Source organism: Monodelphis domestica, chromosome 2 (assembly GCF_027887165.1).
Source record: "Monodelphis domestica isolate mMonDom1 chromosome 2, mMonDom1.pri, whole genome shotgun sequence".
NCBI classification, from domain to species: Eukaryota; Metazoa; Chordata; class Mammalia; order Didelphimorphia; family Didelphidae; genus Monodelphis; species Monodelphis domestica.
The window spans coordinates 61,579,078-61,601,004 of record NC_077228.1 but is presented as its reverse complement, the minus strand read 5'-3'; the positions used below and the strand labels follow the sequence as shown (position 1 = coordinate 61,601,004).

Here is a 21,927-nt window from a genome sequence, read left to right as displayed (position 1 = left end):
GCAGGAGTACAAATTTTGGGAACTTATTAACTATTGTACCTATACACATTGTACAAAAAGGACTGGCCCATAATATGTCACCAATCCCCAGCCAATCAATACATGTAATAAAAATACTTTTTTTTTTTCATCTACCCAATATAAACTATTACTTCAAAGATTTCTTTTAGCTGGAATTTGTTCTTTCCCATAGCATGTCCTTAATATTGGTATTATCACCATTTTATCGACACAATTGCCATAAAAAAGTCACATGGCAAGTGAGGGACAAAGCTAGTACAAGGCATAGAGAGGCCTCCCAGTCACAACAGAGCCGATATAAATCTCAGTACTGGATTTTTAGCTAAAATTTATATCATTAGATTATGTGCTCCTTGAGGGCAGTGACTATATTCGGGCTCTTTTTGTATCCTTTGATGTATATGAGGTGCGCAAGGAGAACTAGCACCCTTTCAGTGCTATATAGCCACCTTTGTCCACTTGGCACCCAACTCTTGCCTATGCCTCCAAATCAAGGCAGAAGCCATGTGATCTCATAGTTCCTCTTCAAAAAAAGAATAAACAGTAACAATAAATGTTTACTAACTGATTTATAATTTTAAACACTGAAGCCTTTGCAAATAATCTAGATGACTTCAAAATAAAGCAATACCCATGGAATTGTATAAAATTTCACATGACCAAAATTCAACCCAGCATCTTACCAAAGTCTCTTTTCCAAATTCTCCACTAATGCTATTATTCTTTAAAATGTATCCAGTTTATTCCAGAATTATCTGTATCTTTCATTCCCTGCGTCCAGTAAGTCAACAAGTCAGAATTGTATTTTAAAGCAAGAAGGAACTTCTTGGGTCTAGCCCAACTCTCCCACTTTTCATGAAGAAACTGAGGCAGATATTAAATAAATTGCCTAAGATCACATCCTTGAACAGATTAAAAACTCAAGTCTTATATCCTAGCCACATGTTAGTGAAGATGCCACACAGGTGCTAAAGGAGCACAGAGGGGGCTGCTCCCCTAACCCTAACCCTCTGCCCAGCAGCCCAATACAAGCACTTCCTCCCTCCACTGTCTGGGGTAATGAAGAGGGGCTCACAGGCAGCTTGAAGATGCACTTTGGGCACTAGATGGGAAAGGTTCACCAATGCTGCCCTACCCTCACATAAATACAAACTTCATTTTTAATTTTTCTTTTTAAAATGTCTCTCCTTCATATTCATCCTATCATTCTCATCACTTCCCTAATTTATTCAGCAAATATTTTCGGAGTATCTACCACGAACAGTTCAGATCTTCAATAAAGAAAAGCCATGCCCTAATTATTATTGTAACCTCCTATATGACTTCCTGTGAACAATCTTTTCTATCTACAATATATCTTTCATATCATATCACCTGTCTGTTCAAAAACTTACAATATGGTTGCCAAGAGTCAATAGGATAAAATTCAGCCTTTTTTTTCCTTTGCTTACCTGCAATGCATATCTCTGTCCTCCATGGTTCAGCTCAAGTCAAGTCAAACCTCCATAAAGCAGCAAAAAGTGAAGAGTCTGGGAGTCAAGTTTATTTTCCAGTATCTACACAACTCAGCTATATAACAATATCTTCATAATGCTTAACCTCTCAGGGTCTTGATTTACTGCTATTCTCTCAGTGGTTCTCAAAGGGTATACCTGGACATGTGCCCTGAAGTTTTGCCAAGTTACATGTTCACTATGCCAGGATTCCTCATGCAAAAAGTAATATTGGGACATGAGCAAAACAATCTGAAAACTGCTGGACTGTATCATCTATAGGATCCCTCCAATACAATTCTATAATACTTCAACCCATTACAATAATTTCCTAGTCTAATCTAACAAAATAAGGAACATATTTGGCCAATTCATTATATATTATCTTGCAATGTTCTCTAAATATTCTAGTAGTATAGGCCTTGCCTTGTTAATGAGAAAATCTCCAGGGAAGAGACCTTATCTTCTATTTTTCTAGGACATTTCAATAGCAAATGATATAATCCATAGCAAATGATACAATCCAAAGTAGGTACTCAATAAATACTCACTTTAAATACTCACTTATTTAAATAATGAAAAGATGCAAAGGTGAGCTATAGTTAATCACAGAATTTTGTTTATAATATAACCTCTAAGGATAAAAAGAAATGGCATTTTTCATTGAGAAACTGTAGTATTAACTAATAATAAAAAAGTAAGCAATAAGAAAATGATTCAATCATTTTACTCTGTGCTGATAGGATACTCTTTCCCTTGAGTACTCCATAAACAAAAACCAATTAGTAAAAACCTGATCCTTCATGGAGTAGTGCAACTGAACACAAATGAAACCAAATATTGCATAATTAAAAATAAACTCTAGTACCATAGTGCTTATTTTCTAGTCATATATTTGTTCATCATTTAAAAGAAACAACTTGATTGTATCTAAAAATGGATCACCTAATTTATTTTGTAACTTTGCACACAACAGTTCAAATTCCAACAAAAGTAACAAGAACCTTCCAGAGGGAATTAAGTCAAGCAAACTAGAAAAAAACTGTAATTTCATTTTCCATTTCAAATTTCAAGACAGCCATCTAAATAACAATCTTAATATATCCGAGTGGGATAAGCTGAGAAATGGGAGGTTTTATACACAATTAACATAAACATATCTTCAATCATCATAAATTCATATCTTTTTCTTTATTAGTTTTCTCTAAAAGATAATCCTGATGAGCTTGGAAATTTGTTGAATTCTGTTCATTACTTTTATGGCTGGCAAAATCTAGGGAATACTACGAGTTTCATTATTATCTTGAAAAGAATAAAAGGAACAATCCACATTTCTACTAGTTATCCTTCTATACTAGGAGGAGTTCTGGTTCCCAAAGCTCAGTCAACTATCACATGAAAATACAAAGAACATCAGGAGCCATGTACATTTTTAAGAGAACTTCATAAAATCCAATTTATACAACTAAATTCTAAACATAAAGAATAATATTAAAACAATCAATGTCTCTACTCTCCCCATATCATTCCTTGTCTTTTTTCTCAGAATTCTTGATGAAAAATGTGCAAGTTAGATCATGATCAGAAATTCCTTAATTCAGAATGAAAGCACTGTGTTTCTAGAAAATGCCTGAAGTGTACATAACTACCAAAAAAAATCTGGGTTAATTTAAAAGAAATACTGTTTTTCTATTGATAGTGACCATTCTTAACAAGGTACTAAAAAATACCTTGAGAAATTAATGCATTAGATACAATAGAAACGAGAACAGGGCTAAATGAGATTCTGCAGGCAATATACCAAAAGTCAAAGAAAAAGAGGACTATGTGTCTTGGAGATTTTAGTACTATCACAGCACCAATAAATAGTACATATCAAATATGCTAGGTTAGATGTATCACTAAAGAGAATTATATTAAGTATGAGCCTTAAGTTATTTCTTTAATCTTCTTATGTAGGGAAAAAGTATTACGGCAGGTTCTGGAAAAAAATGGAAGAAATTATTTATTGTATATGTTATGATAGTTTTTTTTTTAAGGCATTTTGTATATTCTTAATGTATCAAGTAAAGCAGAATCCAATGTTTTGTTTTTGAATCTCACAGGTGACCAAAAGGGGGAGTACTTCCTCTGTTTTGTTTCAAATAACCCATATCCTGATCAATAATTCTGTTTTTTCTACATTCAGTTCTTAATTCTACTATGAAAAAATACATTCCAGGATAATAGAGGGCTCCATTGTGAAGGTTAAGTTATTTTTATTGAACCAGTAATCCTCATACAAAACTGTTCAAGTAAAATAAAGTTGCTGTTCCATAAATGCAAATAAATGAATCACACATTGTATTTTAAAAATAAAATTATTTTAGTGTTGCCTAGGGAAAGATTAAGAAATAAAGTTAATATCAATGTATTTTAATTTCTTTTAAAAATACAAGTAAAAACTACTTTTTGCATCTAATAGAATAAAGCAATCTACTTCTTCCTGCAGCATCCAAGGCACAGAGGAATAAGAAACTTGTGAAAACATGACCAACATTCAAAACAAAAATATTACTTATAAAAATGATGACTTCTCACTGGCTACATGGCTTTAAAAATAAATAATACTTTAGTAGAAAAGGTAATTCTAGTAACTGACAAGTCAATTGTTTAAACTTCTTTAGAGATTAAAGGTTCTAAACTCATAGATAATGTATTTGTGTTTTAGAAGTAGCAGTGGGATACAGGAAACTGAACTGGACTCCTCAAACAAGGTACGAAATCTCAACCAGTCACAGAACTCAATAAGAGTCACTTCAACTCATACCCCAGGTTCCTTTTTGGTAAAGAAGATATCACAAAACTCCCTAAAGAGTTAAAATGATAAATTCTAGGCTATTATAAATGCTGGGAGGGGCAAAAAAATCCAAGTCTCCTTTAATTCATAATAAGATACCTTACCCAATTTGTAGAAAGAAAAACATCATAGAAAATTCATCTAATTAAGCCTTCAAACTTCCAGTTTCACACTAGCTTGTTGAATTTTTTGATGCTACTATACACTTAAATTATCTGAGCATCCTGCTATATAATTAATCTAAAATCCATTTGTCAAAATAACCTAAATCCACAATCATCTCACTTTGCTTTCACTGGTCCTTTTATACTACACTTATCAATTACAAGTCAGTAAATTCAAAATATGCAATGACATACCATAGCATAAAAAGGAAAATCTCTACTATCCTTCTTTTAAATAGACTGCCAGTAACAATTTTAAAAAGGTTTCTAGATCCTTTCAACAATTTGATAAAATGAAACACACAAAAAAATTTGGCCTTAAGGTCCTTTAAAAAAAAGTATCTGGCTTTTTGCTACATGATATTCAAAATCTAGATTCATATAATTAGAGTGAAATACTGTAGGTGGGAAAGCAGTGGCAATGTGTTTTCTTGAAATCTATGGGAAGTTACCTCAAAGCTACACAAAAAAAGTAGATGGGCCAGTTTGAGCTCTACCTAATTATTTCTGCCTAGGAATTATGGATACAGAAACTGTCATACTGTCATACAACATACACACAAAATTGGGGGGGGGGGCTCCCATTCATTATAAAAATGAAAGGAGCTGCATGTGTTTTAACATATTTTAAATAAAATACTTTCAATTTAATAATATAAATGGACAGCACTAATTCTCAGCATCACTTTGTTCCTATAGTCAAGTCTAAAAGCCAATTGGTTAGCTTAGGATCATACTGATCTGTTTAAAGCAATCCTTTGGAAAGGTTGGGATTAGAGACTTTTATGTTTACACAATTCTTCTATTTGATAATTTGGGGAAATCTATTTCTACAATAGCAGGAAAAGTCAAGATTCATAATTCTAGCTCTGCCATATCACAATACACGACAAAAATTCAGCAAACCCTCCTTTTCCATGTTACTAAAATTGTCTATGTAGTAAAAATTTTGTTTCTAAAAGGTGATATACATTTTTATCCTCTTGGATAAAATATCTACAGTCTCAGTAGTGGTTAAATTGCAGCTATAAAGGAAATTGTCCTGAGATAAATGGTTTCCCTATGAGAAGGTTTCACTGCTACACTTCACCTCAGGCCAATAAATCAAATTAACTGCACCTTGTCCTCTGTCCAATGACATCATCAGTTTGACCACATCTTGGGAAGCGGGTGCAAAAACATATACTGTTTAAGGAATTAAATCATATTACTGCTTTTTGTCCACCCAAACCTCACCCTATCAGCCTCTGAAGCAGTCATTCACCTCAATCTTCTGAGTAAATCTAGATTTTTTTCCTTTCATGCAGCTTTCAGGATTTGTCTTTACCAGGAGCAAAAAAAAAAAAAGTGTGAACAGGTTATTTGAAAACTGAATTGCTTTAAGTCAATCAAGTCAGGGATTTTATTTTGATGCTTACTGCCAGGAGCATCTGAATGTAAAGCCTCTTGACATGTTTCCATGATGTTTTAACACATCCAAAAACAAAACAAAAAGCAAGGCTCTTAAAAGAGGGCTGTTGTTTACTATCTTCCTACAATAGTAAATGAATGGTCACTAATCAGAACCGTTACCATTTCAGCATGCCACTAAAGCTACAAAATGAAAACCCCCAAAATTTGCCCAGGAAGAAATAGAAATCAGAGTATTAGTTCCAAAGAATGTGAACTAATCTTTTTTTTTAATTTTCAATAACCCCATTGTCTCAAATCTTGATAAAAATCAATTCTATTTTGGAAGAGGAAGAGAATAGGAAAAGTCCTACTAAACCAAGAGGCTATATATATATACATACACATACATATACACACACACACACTTTTTTCCCTAATAATTACCCATTTGGCTATAACATAAATAGCAAAGAAAATAGCCCCTTTTCCTCCCACCAAAGATTTCCTACATTCAAGTACCAGGTACTGATTTAATTAAGTCAATGAGGTTGATAATATAAACTTTCAAAAGCACAAAATTACACTAATCTTAAATTAGAGGGAAAATAGCTAGCATTGCAAAATTCTTTATGTTCCAATATTACTATAGTGAAATGTCTAGAAATCCTAGGATTTTTCACATCCCCTAGGAAACTTAATTTTTACAAGTAAAAGAAAGATGGTGCAGAGTGTTAATTGGAAGTAACTGTTCCTCCAAATCAACCCATATTAAAAATTGACGGGATTTCAAATGTTTTAGCTCCCCTAAAAATAAGAATTAAGGCCAGGTTTCTACATTGCTACAAAGTATAAGAAAACCCCTTTTAAAAGAAAATATAACATCCCAGAGCCTTCTGCTTAGCCAAGAGCAGACCGGTTTTGAGACTGGCCAGGCCCCAGGGGGGTTTTGTTTTGCCCGCAGGGGGTGGGGTGTGAGTGTGTATAAGAGAGTGTGTTTGTGTGTATGTGAGTGGTAGTTTTGGGGGGGGGGGTCATTTTGGTTATTAGTAAATAAATCAAGCGGCAGAGAATATGAGGCCTAGGCATCTGCTAGAGGAACAAGGCCTAGCTCTCCCCCCTTCTCTTCCCAGCACAGTCTGGGTTTGATCTTGGAGCCCTGCGGATTGCCAAGAAGGGAAAAAAAAAAGAATCATATCGAACCACAAAAGCACATGGGGCGAATGTAAAATATAAACACGGCGTTGGGCTGTGAGTGGCTGTTATTAAAGGTCTGAATTACTAAACATGAGAGGCGGGGAAAGCCAGGCGGCCATTTCAATAATATAAACCTCCCCGAATTAGACATTATTCAAATGAGAGAGGTACCGAGAGGGAGCGAGCAGAGAAGACTCGGGGCAGAGCACCAAAGCACCACAAAACAAGGGAGGGAAATCCCCTTCCTGACCCACCAACTCCGTCCCGACAGTCCGAGAAGACACCAGAGGAGCAATCAGGAATGTCACCAAGTTATGAGGGGCCAGTCCAGGGACGAGAAAGCTGCCCCACTTCCTAGTCCAGCTCCAGGGAGGCCGCGGTGGGTGGGGGGGTTAGGGTACTCGAGGGCTCCCCGTGGTCCCCAATCCCGAGAAGTAAGTCTCCTGAGTGCCCTCCCCCAAACTCTGCGATGGTGGCCAGGTCCTCCGGGAAGGGACCCAGGAGTCCTTCTTCTAGGATCCCCTGGGTCCCGAGGCCAAGGAATAGCGAGGAGGGGGCAACGACGCAAATCCCTCCGGAGATCCTGCCCAGGTGGCTCTTCCTGGTTGCACCTTCCACACCCAGGTGAGCCAAACCCACCCCAGCACATAATCTCTCCACGCCCCCCACCCACCCATCCACCGAGGTCCCCCGACCAACCCTTACAGTTTCTTGGGCACCTCCCGGAACGGGGAACAGACCCCCCCCCCCGGGTCATTCACAGCCTGGGGGGTGGAGGTAGAGGGACGCGGCCGCGGGAGCGCGGAGGGTGGTAGGGGGAAGGAGTAACCTTAGGATTTTAAACCTCAGACCCACGTGCGGCGGGGCGGGCTGGCGGAGGGACGGACGCGTGGGGGCTCCCTCCGCCCCCACCCTACCCGCCGTGGGCACCGCTCCCCCCCTCCCGGCCCAGCGTCCGGCACGGCGGGGTCCCGGTCCGGCGGCCGCAGCCGCCGCCCCCGGCCCGCCCGCGGCATTGTGCTCGCCCGCCCCCTCCCCCTGGCGACACACCCCCCGGCCCGGCTGCTGGGGGCCCCTGGGGCCCGGCCCCAGCCGGCGCTGCCTCCCGCCACCCGCCCGGCTGATCGCTGATGAATATGTAAAATGTCTTTATTGTCCGCACCCGCGGCCCCCCGCCGCCGCCGCCACCACCGCGGACCCGGCAGCCGGGCCGGGAGGGCCGGGCCGCCGGCGAACGGGGGCCGAAAGAGCCAGGTGGCTCGCCTCCCCCTTTGCCCCTTGTCTTCCCCTCCGCCTGGACGCACGGAGCCGCTTTCCCCCTTCGCTCGGCGCCCGGCGGGGGCTGCGAGCTCCCCGGCCCCCCATCTCCCCGCCGTTAATTATAATAATCCTGAGTACTAATAAATTATGCTAAGTCGCAGGGGGGGGCAGCGGGAGCCGGGGTTGAGTATGAATATGAATATGTAAAATGCTGTAATGATTACCTGCTGCTGCTGCCGCCGCGGCTGAACTCTCATCTTGACTCGCTGCTCCTCCGTCCGCCATTTTGAATATTTTAACCAAAATCGGCCGGTCGATAAACCCTCCCTCGCTCCCTGCTCCCCTCCCCCCTCCCGCCCTCCATGCCTCCTCCCTCTACTTTCTCCTCCTCCTCCTTCTCCCTTCCTCCTCCCCCCCCTCCCCGCCCAGCTCCCTCTCTTCACACCAGGCGCGCGCGCCAGGGGGCGCGCGAGGCTGATGATCGCCCCGCCCAGCTCGGGTCCCTCCCCCCACCCCCAGGCCCCCGCGATTCCGCGCCTGCGCCTCTCCACCTCGCGCCTCTCCTCAGTTCCCAGCGCCTCCCTCCCCCTTCACTTTCTTGATCTCTGCGTCACTTTCTCTTCAGGGACCTAAAAGGATTCAGGTACACACATGCGCAGTCTTTTCTCCTCTCCCTTACTAGCGTAGGTTTTTCATGTTCAGTGGCTTTTTTTCCCCTTCCCCTCCCATTACCCCCTCCCGCCCGCCTTCCCTCCGGCGGCTCTGAAAACATAGGCGTTTGCGCAGAGGGCGTGAGTAGGGCTTCAGTTCCGCTGCCCGCCTCAGCCTTGGGAGGGAAGTTTGTAGACTAACACGAAGGAATGGTCTTTGGAGTAAGGAACTCACAGACCATTTCTCCCCTCCCCTTAGCGGAAATGGGCTGCAGCATAACCTCGTGGGCTACGATGTATATAAGTGCCAGGGCAGCCACTCGGCGAGTCGTTAGCGGCCAAGATCTCTCTCCTAAGCTGGAAGGCCGCAGGAGCGCGCCCGCGCCGCAGGTTACGCGCCGCACCGAGGCGTGCTCGCACGCGCGCAACGCGCGCTTCCCTCTCACCCATCCCCTCTATGAACCCCCGCCTAGCTGACACCTGTGGCGCCTCAGGTAGCTGTCCCGCTTTAAATTTGAATCCCTGAATTAATCCCGCCCCAAAACATTCAGGTGACCCAGGCCTGAAATGTTTAGTGACTGGGCTGGTTGTCATAGGTTTGCCTTGACCTCTCATATAAAGCGCAGTGTCCCCAGCCCCTAGTACACTGTCAGCCATACTGTTGGCGCTTAATGTTTGCCACCTGCTTGCCCCATTTGTACCCAGCCGACGCGTGGGTTTCCTCTTGCTAACTGCCCTTTTCCTTGGGCTTTTGGGAAGGCGCAAAACTGAACCCCTCAATGAAGCTGAAATCCATGTCTGAACCTGGAGCATCTCTGAAAAGTCCCCAAAGTGGAAATGAAGTCCTAAAGGAAGAGGTCGGAAAACCTAGGAGCCTCTTTGAGACTTCTCTGCACCTTTGAGCTCTAGCATAAACCTAGCCAGGGCGATGACAAAAGGTTTTCCATTATGAACATCTTTGTTCAGTTCTTAATTTTGTTAAGATTCTTCCTTTGGAGCTGAAACTACTTGGCTGAAACCCAAAGGCTTAATTATTTTAGCCTGAGCAAACTCCTTCAGACATGTCTAGGCTTCCCCACCCCCCACCCCTTTGGTAAGTAAAAAAAAAAAAAGTACTTTATAGTACACAAAAGAATCACTTCAACCTTATACTGTCATGAAGACTAATCTGGTTGAAACAATGATGTTCAAAATTGGTAGATTTAAAGCCTACAGTGTAGCAGGGGGGAAAAAATCAGTCCTTATGTGAGAGAAAAAGTTTTTCATATAGAAAAAAAGGAGGTAGGGGACTGGATTTGGAATCCCAGCTTTCCCACTTGCAAACTTTGAAAAACTCACTCCATTTCTATGGGTTTCAATTTTTTATTCTTTAAATGAAAGGGGCTAGACTAGATTTCTAAGATAGTCTCTTCTAGTCTAAGTTCTGTGGTTCTGTGAAATTATATAGAAGCATGCAGTTTTGATGGATGGATTGATTGTACCTGCACATTAAAGCTACCCACAGTTAACAGCAAATAAATCTTAAGGGGATAGCCCTTTGACTTAAACAAGATTCATTTGGAAAAATCAAAGATAAATTGAACAGACTATTAAAGACCCCCTCAAATGCCTTTTGTGGCTTGGTAGGTTCTCAAAAGACTATGCCAATGGTACATAAGTTAAAAAAAAAATCTTATCAGACTGGAAGGGCTTCAGGTTCGGCAGCAGATCTTTGGTCCAAGTCTTGTTAAAGTTAGTAAGATTGGTCACCCAAGTGGTGATTTGGGGAGCAAGATATAGAACACAAAAATCCAGGAAACTTTCCTAAAAATGAAGGGGTTGATCACTCCTTCAGTGGATAGAATGCCCATACAGATGAAATCATGGATCTCTGGAAGACTTAAAAAGATAATCTTCAGGTCATGAATATGTTAAGCAATAGAAATTGAATCAGCATGTAATGAGTAGTTATTTTGGTCATTGACTTCACATTATAAGTTCTCAGAGGGTAGTGATGAAGTTTTATTTGAACTTTCTCCTTATTAGCATCAAGCACAGTGCAATCTTGATGCCTGATTGGCATTTCAAACTCAACATGTCTAAATTGGAATTAATCATTTTAATTTTTCTTAAACCTGTTCTTTCTCCACATTTTAAAAACTTATTTTGGAGTTGCTATCACCCTCTTACTTGGGTTCATAACCATGAAGGAGCCAAGTACAATTCCTCTCTTTTTCCTTCTCAACCCCCATATTAAATTAGTTGCCAATTATAATTGATTTTATATACATAAATTTTCTCATTTGTCTTTTTATATTTCTACCTCCCTAGTATAAACCATTCCTCATTTGAACTATCAAAATAATGTCCCAATTGAGGCAGCTGGGTGGTGAAGTGGATAAAACACTAAATCTACCAGAAGACAGGATACCCGAGTTCAAATCCAGCTTCAGACACTAACTAGCTATATGATCTTGAACAAATCTCTTTAATCTCAACTTGCCTTATTTTCTTCAAATGTAAAATGGTAGTAATGATGACATTTACCTCCCAGGATTGTTTTAAAGCTTAAATGATATATTTGTAAAGTATCTAGTACATGGTAGTTGCTACATAAGTGCTGGTCCCATGTTTTTTACATATATGAGTGCTTCACTAGTGCTGTATTTTAATTTTGAGCCCATTACTTCTAAGGACTCTGTGTGTGTGTGTGTGTGTGTGTGTGTGTGTGTGTGTGTGTGTGTGTAAGGGAAAGGTGTGCCTTTTAATTTGAGGTATTGTCAGATTGTCTTATAGCTACTGTTCTTTCTTAAATTACCTCCTAAAGCTAGTTGATATTAAATATTATCTGTTTGACTGATAATGGGGGCACCCTGAATAGGGACTCATGTGCAACATTACTAGAAACCCTCAACTCCTGAAAATTATTCCTAGAAGTAGCATTCTCTCCCCTGGGAACTGTAAGGGTTAAAAGGGGTTAGTTATAAAAGGTTGGACTGGATTATTTAAGAGTGTGGTTGCCAGGAATTCAATTAATTGCAAAAAAGATTTTTTACAATTTATTTACAAAATGTAGAAAGAGTGAAGTAAGAAATCAGAGAGAAGATAAGGTAAGATATCTAGCCTAAACACTAAGTAATTTATCCCTGACCCCCTGGCTCAACCCAGGCAGGGGAGTTTAGTCCTCAATTGGACAGGCCTTGGCCCTTGTAGCCTAGGACCTGGGGAAGTCTCTACAGAAAAATCCAGCAGTTAAGAGTCAGCTTTTCACTCACCACATGACAGTCTAAGGATTAGGGCCTCAGGTCTAGTCAGCAGATCATTCTGCCCCTCTTTACCAGCCTCAACTCAAAAGCATGAAGAATATCTTCAGGAAGTTGTCACTCCCTTTTAAAGACATTTTCTCTTGTGCCACTTCCTGTTTCTTCCCTAATTTTATGTCTACCAATCACAGTTGACGCTCTGCTCTAAGACTGCCCAGAAGGCAGTCAGTCTCGATTCTGATTCATCACCCACTATCACACATGTGCTTCACAGACCTCCCACTTAATGATTAAGTAGGATGTTTACACTTTTGATGATTAGATCTACAAATGGGCAGATCTTCCCACTACTATAAGTAAGATATTTACATTTTTGGCGATTAAAATCTAAAAATAGGTAGGGGTTACAATTTAATCTTCACAATGGGGAGAGAGTTAATTAATTTTATTGTTATAATAAGGGGAGAGTTAAATTTAATCTTTACAGAACCTAACTTGCCGGTCTAGCAGCTGGGTATCTCAGTAGATTGAGAGCCAGGCCTAGAGACAGGAGGTCCTCAGTTCAAATATAACCTCAGATACTTCCTAGCTTTGTGACCCTGGGCAAGAAGAAAGACCCGAGAGGGATCTACATCTAAAATTAAAATATTGAACTTTATGATCCTAAAGTTGTTTACAGGCCTAATATTCAGCAAGTCTTCCTATTTTTATTCTTTAATCATTTCTCTAGAGCATTATAGTTCCAGAGTAGGGCACTATAGAGACATATGGCTATAGTAGTGCTATGGAATCCTAGTTATCAGAATGAATTCAACCATTCCTAGAGTCATCATAATATGTTCTTATGTGCAAACTCATAAAGATTTTAAAGAGTTAAATGGGTGATCACAGTGCATTAAAGAACTGCTATTCTGTCTGAGAGCTTCAGGAAACAACACTATAGGAATTTTGAGGTCACCAGAAATGACCTCCAATTTTACAAAAGTGAATTTATATCACTCTACCAGCATACACACTTGAGACTATCCTAAAGAAAAAATGCTATCCTGCTTTCCAGACTCACCTTATTATTTCCACTTTTAAAAAGCAGTTCCTGGCATTTCATTAGTCTCAGGAGCCAAATTTTCTAATTAAGGATTTTATACATCATACATAAGTGAATAGATAAGTGATTTCATCAATGTAGGTACAACAGAACAAACTATCCACAGATTGCAACCCATTCACGTTCTCATCCTATTTAAATCTTACCCATATTCTTCTATAAATCCCATAAAATAGAAGCCTTCCTGAATGCCTTTTTGTGTTAGAAAGGTACTACTTTGGTCATATAGTCACTGAAAAAGAGAATCCTCAATATAACAAAATGCTTTAAGCAACATTTTTTTAGTATCAAGTAATTAGAAACCAAAAAGATGTCTATCATTTTGGGAATCTCTAGACAAACTTTGGTACATGAATGTAATGGATTATTACTATGCTGGTAAGATGTGATGAAAGGGTGCAGCTAGGTGGCTCAGTGGATTAAGAGCCAGGCCTAGAGATAAGAGGTCCTTGGTTCAAATATGGCCTTGGACACTTCCTAGCTATGTGACCCTGGGCAAGCCTGCCTAGCCCTTACCACTCTTCTACCTTGAAACCAATACATAGTATTGAGTCTAAGGTGAAAAATAAGGCTTAAAATGTTTTTAAAAATTAAAAAGAAATTATGAATCTGATGAATTCAGAGAAGTATGGATAGATCTACATTTACTGATATAGAGTGAAATAAGGTAAATATATATATATATATATATATATATATATATAACTACAACAATTCAAATGGAAAGAACAAAAATCACAAAACAAATGTTAACATTACAAAATTACAAAGAACAAGCATAGCTTTAAAGAAGAAAGATAAGAAAACACCTAATCGCTATTTGTCTAAAGAAATTTGGAGTCCATAGTATAATAGTTAAAATGAGTTGGGCAAATGTAAAAATTTTATAAATTGTGGACACCTTTTATAAAAATTAACTCTTAAGTCATGAGGCTTTTGGTACTTTAGTAGCTTTATTACAGCAAGGTAGAGATAGTTAAGGGAGAAATGTAGGAAGGAGGTAAAAAACATTGCCTAGCCAAATACCCTAAGTCCAGATCTGAGTGCCTCCACACCGAAGAGAGTGTCCCACCAAAGACAGGAGAAGAGCCAAAGAGTCACTGTCTCTGGCCAGGTTCTCCTCAACCCAACCAAGTCACCTAAGCAGAACTCCTCAAGCCACCAATGCTAAATCTAAGGCAGAATTGAATGCCTAATCAAGCTAAGGTGAGAAAGACCAAGTTGCCAAAAGATTCTGAGCCACAAAAAGAGCCAAAGCTGCCAAAAGACTCTGAGGGTCCCAGAGGCTCCTACTTATATGCAGTTTTCTCCACCCATCAGCTCTCCCCATCGCATCTCAGGAATCAATCAGTTTCTTAATTTGCTTGGCACTGCCCAGGGAACAGTGTCTGTGGGATCCACCTCTGGTCCTCTGAGGGAATGAACTTATTCAAAATGATCTTTGAGTTGCTGACTGATTAAGTTAAAAGCGTAGAGCACTCATAAGTCCTTGATTAAGTTAAGGTAAAAAAATTCCCTTTCACAAAGGACATAGAATACTGTATGTGTTTCTAGACATTTTCAGTGTATTAGTTGTTCTTTTCCTCTCTTTTAGTTACAAAAACTATTTTTGTTATATTATGATCTAAGAAGGAAGAGGAGGAAGAAAGGAAGGAATAATGGAAGAAATTCTGGCAATGCAAAAAAATTGTCAATAAAATTTTATTTTAAAAAGTATAATCCAAAATCAAAGGAGAAATCAATAAAATTGAAAGTCAAAGAACTATTGATTTAATAAATAAGACTAAAAGTTGGTACTTTGAAAAAACAAATAAAATAGACAAAGTACTAGTCAGTCTAATTAAAAAAAGGAAAGAAAAAAACCAAATTGAATGTAAAGGGAGACCTGACCTCTAATGAAGAAGAAATTAAAGCAATCATTAAAAACTACTATGCCCAATTATATAGCAACAAATATGGCAATCTAGGTGATATGGATGAATACTTACAAAAATATAAATTGCCTAGACTAAAAAAAGAAGAAATAAATTACCTAAACAACCCCATATCAGAAAAAGAAATTGAACAAGCCATCAAAGAACTCCCTAAGAAAAAATCCCCAGGTCCAGATGGATTCACAAATGAATTCTATCAAACATTCAAAGAACAACTAATCCCAATATTATACAAACTATTTGACAGAATAAGCCAAGAAGGGGTTCTACCAAATTCTTTTTATGACACAAACATGGTACTGATCCCAAAGCCAGGCAGGTTAAAAACAGAGAAAGAAAACTATAGGCCAATCTCCCTAATGAATATAGATGCAAAAATCTTAAATAGGATACTAGCAAAAAGACTCCAGCAAGTCATCACAAGGGTTATCCACTATGATCAGGTAGGATTCATACCAGGAATACAAGGATGGTTCAATATTAGGAAAACCATCCACATAATTGACCATATTAACAAGCAAACTGACAAAAATCACATGATTATCTCAATAGATGCAGAAAAAGCCTTTGATAAAATACAACATCCATTATTATTGAAAACACTAGAAAGTATAGGAATAGAAGGGCCTTTCCTAAAAATAATAAACAGTATATATCTTAAACCATCAGCAAACATCATCTGCAGTGGAGATAAACTTGAAGCCTTCCCAATAAGATCAAGAGTAAAACAGGGATGCCCATTATCACCTTTATTATTTAATATTGTACTAGAAACACTAGCAGTAGCAATTAGAGCAGAAAAAGAAATTGAAGGTATTAAAATTGGCAATGAGGAGACCAAGATGTCACTCTTTGCAGATGATATGATGATTTACTTAAAGAATCCTAGAGAATCAACCAAAAAGCTAGTTGAAATAATCAACAACTTTATCAAAGTTGCAGGATACAAAATAAAACCATACAAGTCATCAGAATTTCTATATATCTCCAACACATCTCAGCAGCAAGAATTAGAAAGAGAAATTCCATTTAAAGTCACCCAAGACAGTGTACTTAGGAATCTATCTGCTGAGACAAACAGGGGAACCATATGAACACAACAACAAAATACTCTCCACACAATTAAAACTAGATCTAAACAATTGGAAAAACATTGATTGCTCATGGGTGGGAGGAGCTAACATAATAAACATGACCATCCTACCAAGACTTATCTAGCTATTTACTGCCATACCCATTGAACTTCCAAAAAACTTTTCTACTGAATTAGAGAAAACCATAACAAAGTTCATTTGGAAGAACAAAGGATCAAGGATATCCAGGGAAATAATGAAAAAAATACAAAGGAAGGTGTCCTTGCAGTCCCAGATCTCACACTATATTACAAAGCAGAGGTCATCAAAACAATTTGGTACTGCCTAAGAGACAGAAAGGAGGATCAGTGGAATAGACTTGGGGTAAAAGACCTCAGCAAGACAGTCTATGACAAACCCAAAGACCCCAGCTTTTGGGACAAAAATCCCCTATTTGATAAAAACTGCTGGGAAAATTGGAAGACAGTGTGGGAGAGATTAGGTTTGGATCAACACCTCACACCCTACACCAAGATAAACTCAGAATGGGTGAATGAACTGAACGTAAAGAAGGAAACTATAAGTAAATTAGGTGAACACAGAATAGTATACATGTCAGACCTTTGGGAAGGGAAAGATTTTAAAACTAAGCAAGACTTAGAGTCACAAAATGTGAAATAAATAATTTTGACTACATCAAATTAACAAGTTTTTGTACAAACAAAACCAATGTAACTAAAATTAGAAGGGAAGTAACAAATTGGGATAAAATCTTAATAACAAAAACCTCTGACAAAGGTCTAATTACTCAAATTTATAAAGAGCTAAACCAGTTGTACAAAAAATCAAGCCATTCTCCAGTTGATAAATGGCAAGGAAAATGAATAGGCAGTTTTCAGCCAAAGAAATCAAAACTATTAATAAGCACATGAAAAAGTGTTCTAAATCTCTTATAATCAGAGAGATGCAAATCAAAACAATTCTGAGGTATCACCTCACACCTAGCAGATTGGCCAACATGACAGCAAAGGAAAGTAATGAATGCTGGAGGGGTTGTGGCAAAGTTGGGACACTAATCCATTGCTGGTGGAGTTGTAAATTGATCCAATCATTCTGGAGGACAATTTGGAACTATGCCCAAAGGGTGCTAAAAGACTGTCTGCCCTTTGATCCAGCCATAGCACTGCTGGGTTTGTACCCCAAAGAGAGAATAAGGAAAAAGACTTGTACAAGAATATTCATAGCTGCACTCTTTGTGGTGGCCAAAAATTGGAAAATGAGGGGATGCCCCTCAATTGGAGAATGGCTGAACAAAATGTGGTATATGTTGGTGTTGGAATACTGTGCTCAAAGGAATAATAAAGTGGAGAAATTCCATGTGAACTGGAACGACCTCCAGGAAGTGATGCAGAGTGAGAGGAGCTGAACCAGGAGAACATTGTACACAGAGACTGATACACTGGTACAATCGAACGTAATGGACTTCTCCATTAATGGCAATGCAATGTCCCTGAACAATCTGCAGGGATCTAGGAGAAAAACACTATCCACAAGCAGAGGACAAACTGTGGGAGTAAAAACACCGAGGAAAAGTAACTGCTTGACTACAGTGATTGAGGGGATATGATTGAGGAGAGACGCTAAATGAGCACCCTAATGCAAAAACCAACAACAAGGAAATGGATTTGGAACAAGGACACATGTGATACCCAGTGGAATCGCGTGTTGGCTAGGGGAGGGGTGGCGGGGGGGGGGGAGGGGGGGAAGAAAAGGAAATGATCTCTGTTTCCAATGAATAATGTATGAAAATGACCAAATGACCAAATAAAACAATGTTTAAAAACTAAAAAAAAAGCATAATCAAAAAGTCTATGGATACTCATATAACCCACCATAAAATTAAAGATTTCCTTTCCTGAAAAATACCATAAAGTATCATGTATGTATATAAAGTATGTATATAAAATTATATACACATGTGTATATATAGACATATACATACATTTTATTGTTTGTTTTTATCTCGGTCACGTTTTACCTTCTCCATATTGAACTACCACTTGTGAGAAGAAAAAACAATTTAGTAAAATAATTTGATAGTCCCACATTCTGTCCTAGAAGTCCTCAATCTCTCCTCTGTAAGGGAGGAGGCATATTTTTCTAAAATATTTAAAACTACTGACTTCTAGAAGTTATTAACTATCTAACACAGCTTATAAGACATTTATATTTCCATCTTTGTTCTAATTCTATTTCCTCTGCTCACATGGTCCTGAATATAGATAAAAGATGCATTATTCCCCTAAGAAATAAAAATTGGAACTTGTGACAAAAAGGAATATATCCTCTAGGGACAGCTCCCTGGCCAGGTTTACTATTGCTATTTGTCTTATGTTAGTCCTTGATTAAGGGATGAAGGAAAGGAAGGGGGGAAATTTTGAACCCAGTTAGCCTTCCCCTGCTTCTCCTGAAGTTCTTTCTTTTTTCTTCACAGTCAGTACACAATTTGAACTGGGCTGATGTGAGGCAATTCAGGGAACAAATGAAATACAAGTGAAGTAAATCACCCTTCGGGGCTCATGTTACTCAGTTTTCTTGGCACAGGGTCAAAACATTAAGTAATCCTTTCTAGGCTCCCTTCATTCTGTTCACTCATCCCTCTTCTACCCTTGGAATTCTTATTCTTTTAACTAATTCACCTTTACTTTCCACTCTCTTGTCCAATGTGACCAATTTGTATATAGCTTCCTTTTAGTTTCTGGAGAAGTAATTTCTTTGGGAGACTCCTGGATCAAGTTGTGAACTTTACTTGGTGGACACTTCTTACTAGTCTTCTCTGTTTGGGGGGCTGTTTTGGGGCACTCAGCCTCTTGCTCTGTTTCCCTGAGATGAACTGTCCATCTTGATCCTTGTTTCCATTCCCTCAAATTTTTATTCTTTACATTTCCTTTCCGTTGAACTGTCCTGATTGATTAGTTAGTTAGAGCAAAATTTACCTAATCTACTCACAAAATCTAATTAATCCCAAACCAGGCTTCCCATTCCATTCATATATTTTCCCAGAAACCCAGAAGTACTAGAACATCTGGCCATCTTTCCTACCTCTACACATGTAACCTATTTTTAACTTCTTGCCCCAAATCAGAAGTCAAATAAATACTATAATTCCTATTAGAAAAAGCATTTGATTAGCTCTATGACTTCACTTACATTCCCTGCAACTTTACAAACCAAAACGTCCTTCCCTGGTCATCATTTTCATATATGTGTGTGTGTGTGTGTGTGTGTGTGTGTGTGTACACATTATCTCTGCCATTAGACTATAATCATCTTGAGGCCAGGGTCTCTGTAACTTTTATATCTGATTCCTCAGTGCCTAGCATATATCATGTACTTAATAAATGCTTTTTTGTTTCTAGAAAGGCTCCATGGTAGGGATGAAAACTGAGTACTGTGAGCCCCTAAGGGTGATTTACTTCAGCTATATGTCATTTATTCCCTGAATAGCCCCACACCAACCCAATTCAAATGCTGGGGGTAGGAGAAAGGAATTATGGCCAAAGAAAATATAAATATGAATAAGACACTGAAAACACTAGAAATTGGAATAGAAGGGCCTTTCCTAAAAATAATAAACAGTATATATCTAAAACCATCAGTAAACATCATCTGCAATGGGGATAAACTAGATGCATTCCCAATAAGATCAGGAGTGAAACAAGGATGCCCATTATCACCTCTATTCTTTGACATTGTACTAGAAACACTAGCTGTAGGGATTAGAGAAGAAAAAAAATGAAGGTATTAAAATAGGCAATGAGGAGACCAAGCTATCACTCTTTGCAGATGATATGATGGTCTATTTAGAGAGTCCAAGAGAATCAACCAAAAAGCTAGTCGAAATAATTAACAACTTCAGCAAAGTTGCAGGATAAAAAATAAACCCACATAAGTCATCAGCATTCCTATATATCTCCAACACATCTCAGCAGCAAGAATTAGAAAGAGAAATTCCATTTAAAATTATCCTAGACAATATACAATACTTAGGAATCTATCTCCCAAGACAAACACAGGAACTATATGAACACAACTACAAAACACCCTCTACACAATTAAAACTAGATCTAAACAATTGGAAAAACATTGATTGGTCATGAGTAGGAAGAGCTAACATAATAAAAATGACAATCCTACCCAAATTAATTTACCTATTTAGTGCCATACCCATTGAACTACCAAAAAACTTTTTTTACTGAATTAGAAAAAAAAAACATAACAAAGTTCATTTGGAGGAACAAAAGATCAAGGATATCCAGGGAAATCATGAAAAAAAAAATGCAAAGAAAGGAGGCCTTGCAGTCCCAGATCTCAAACTATACTATAAAGCAGTGGTCATCAAAACAATTTGGTATTGGCTAAGAGACAGAAAGGAGGATCAGTGGAATAGACTTGGGGTAAATGACCTCAGCAAAACAGTCTATGATAAGCCCAAAGATCCCAGCTTTTGGGACCAAAATCCGCTATTAAAAAATGCTGGGAAAATTGGAAGACAGTGTGGGAGAGATTAGGTTTGGATCAACATCTCATACCCTACACCAAGATAAACTCAGAATGGGTGAATGAACTGAACGTAAAGAAGGAAACTATAAGTAAATTAGGTGAACACAGAATAGTATACATGTCAGATCTTTGGGAAAGGAAAGACTTTAAAACCAAGTAAGAGCTAGAAAAAATCACAAAATGTAAAATCAATTTTGATTACATCAAATTAAAAAGGTTTTGTACAAACAAAACTAATGCATCCAGAATTAGAAGGGAAGTAACAAGTTGGGATAAAATCTTCATAACAAAAACCTCTGACAAAGGTCTAATTACCCAAATTTATAAAGAACTAAATGAATTGTACAAAAAAATCAAGCCATTCTCCAATTGATCAATGGGCAAGGGACATGAATAGGCAATTTTCAATTAAATCAAAACCATTAATAAGCACTTGAAAAAGTGTTCTAAATCTCTTATAATCAGAGAAATGCAAAACAAACAACTCTGAGGTATCACCTCACACCTAGCAGATTGGCCAACATGACAGCAAAGGAAAGTAATGAATGCTGGAGGGGATGTGGCAAAGTTGGGACATTAATGCGTTGCTGGTGGAGTTGTGAATTGATCCAACCATTCTGGAGGGCAATTTGGAACTATTCCCAAAGGGCGCTAAAAGACTGTCTGCCCTTTGATCCAGCCATAGCACTGCTGGGTTTGTACCCCAAAGAGCTAATAAGGAAAAAGACTTGTTCAAGAATATTCATAGCTGCACTCTTTGTGGTAGCAAAAAATTGGAAAATGAGGGGATGCCCCTCAATTGAAGAATGGCTGAACAAATTGTGGTATATGTTGGTGTTGGAATACTGTGCTCAAAGGAATAATAAAGTGGAGGAATTCCATGTGAACTGGAACAACCTCCAGGAAGTGATGCAGAGTGAGAGGAGCAGAACCAGGAGAACATTGTACACAGAGACTGATACACTGTGGTACAATCTAATGTAAGGGACTTCTCCAT

At 38.7% G+C, this 21,927-nt stretch overlaps 1 protein-coding gene and 1 long non-coding RNA gene across 3 annotated transcripts in view; one reads left to right on the top strand and one right to left on the bottom strand.

The window, feature by feature from the left end:
• POU2F1 (POU class 2 homeobox 1) overlaps window positions 1-8,722 on the bottom strand; it is a 261,553-nt gene extending 252,831 nt beyond the window's left edge. The window contains exon 1 of one of the 2 annotated variants that reach the window (XM_056815490.1): window positions 8,588-8,722. In XM_056815490.1, the coding sequence (XP_056671468.1) occupies window positions 8,588-8,648 (61 nt within the window). In that variant the 5' untranslated portion in view covers window positions 8,649-8,722. The remainder of the gene's footprint in view (window positions 1-8,587) is intronic. The other variant, XM_056815491.1, reaches the window with a different exon arrangement.
• Window positions 8,723-8,898: 176 nt separating this feature from the next.
• LOC130457092 (uncharacterized) overlaps window positions 8,899-21,927 on the top strand; it is a 28,665-nt gene continuing 15,636 nt past the window's right edge. The window contains exon 1 of the long non-coding RNA XR_008916093.1: window positions 8,899-9,006. This is a non-coding gene — a long non-coding RNA (uncharacterized LOC130457092). The remainder of the gene's footprint in view (window positions 9,007-21,927) is intronic.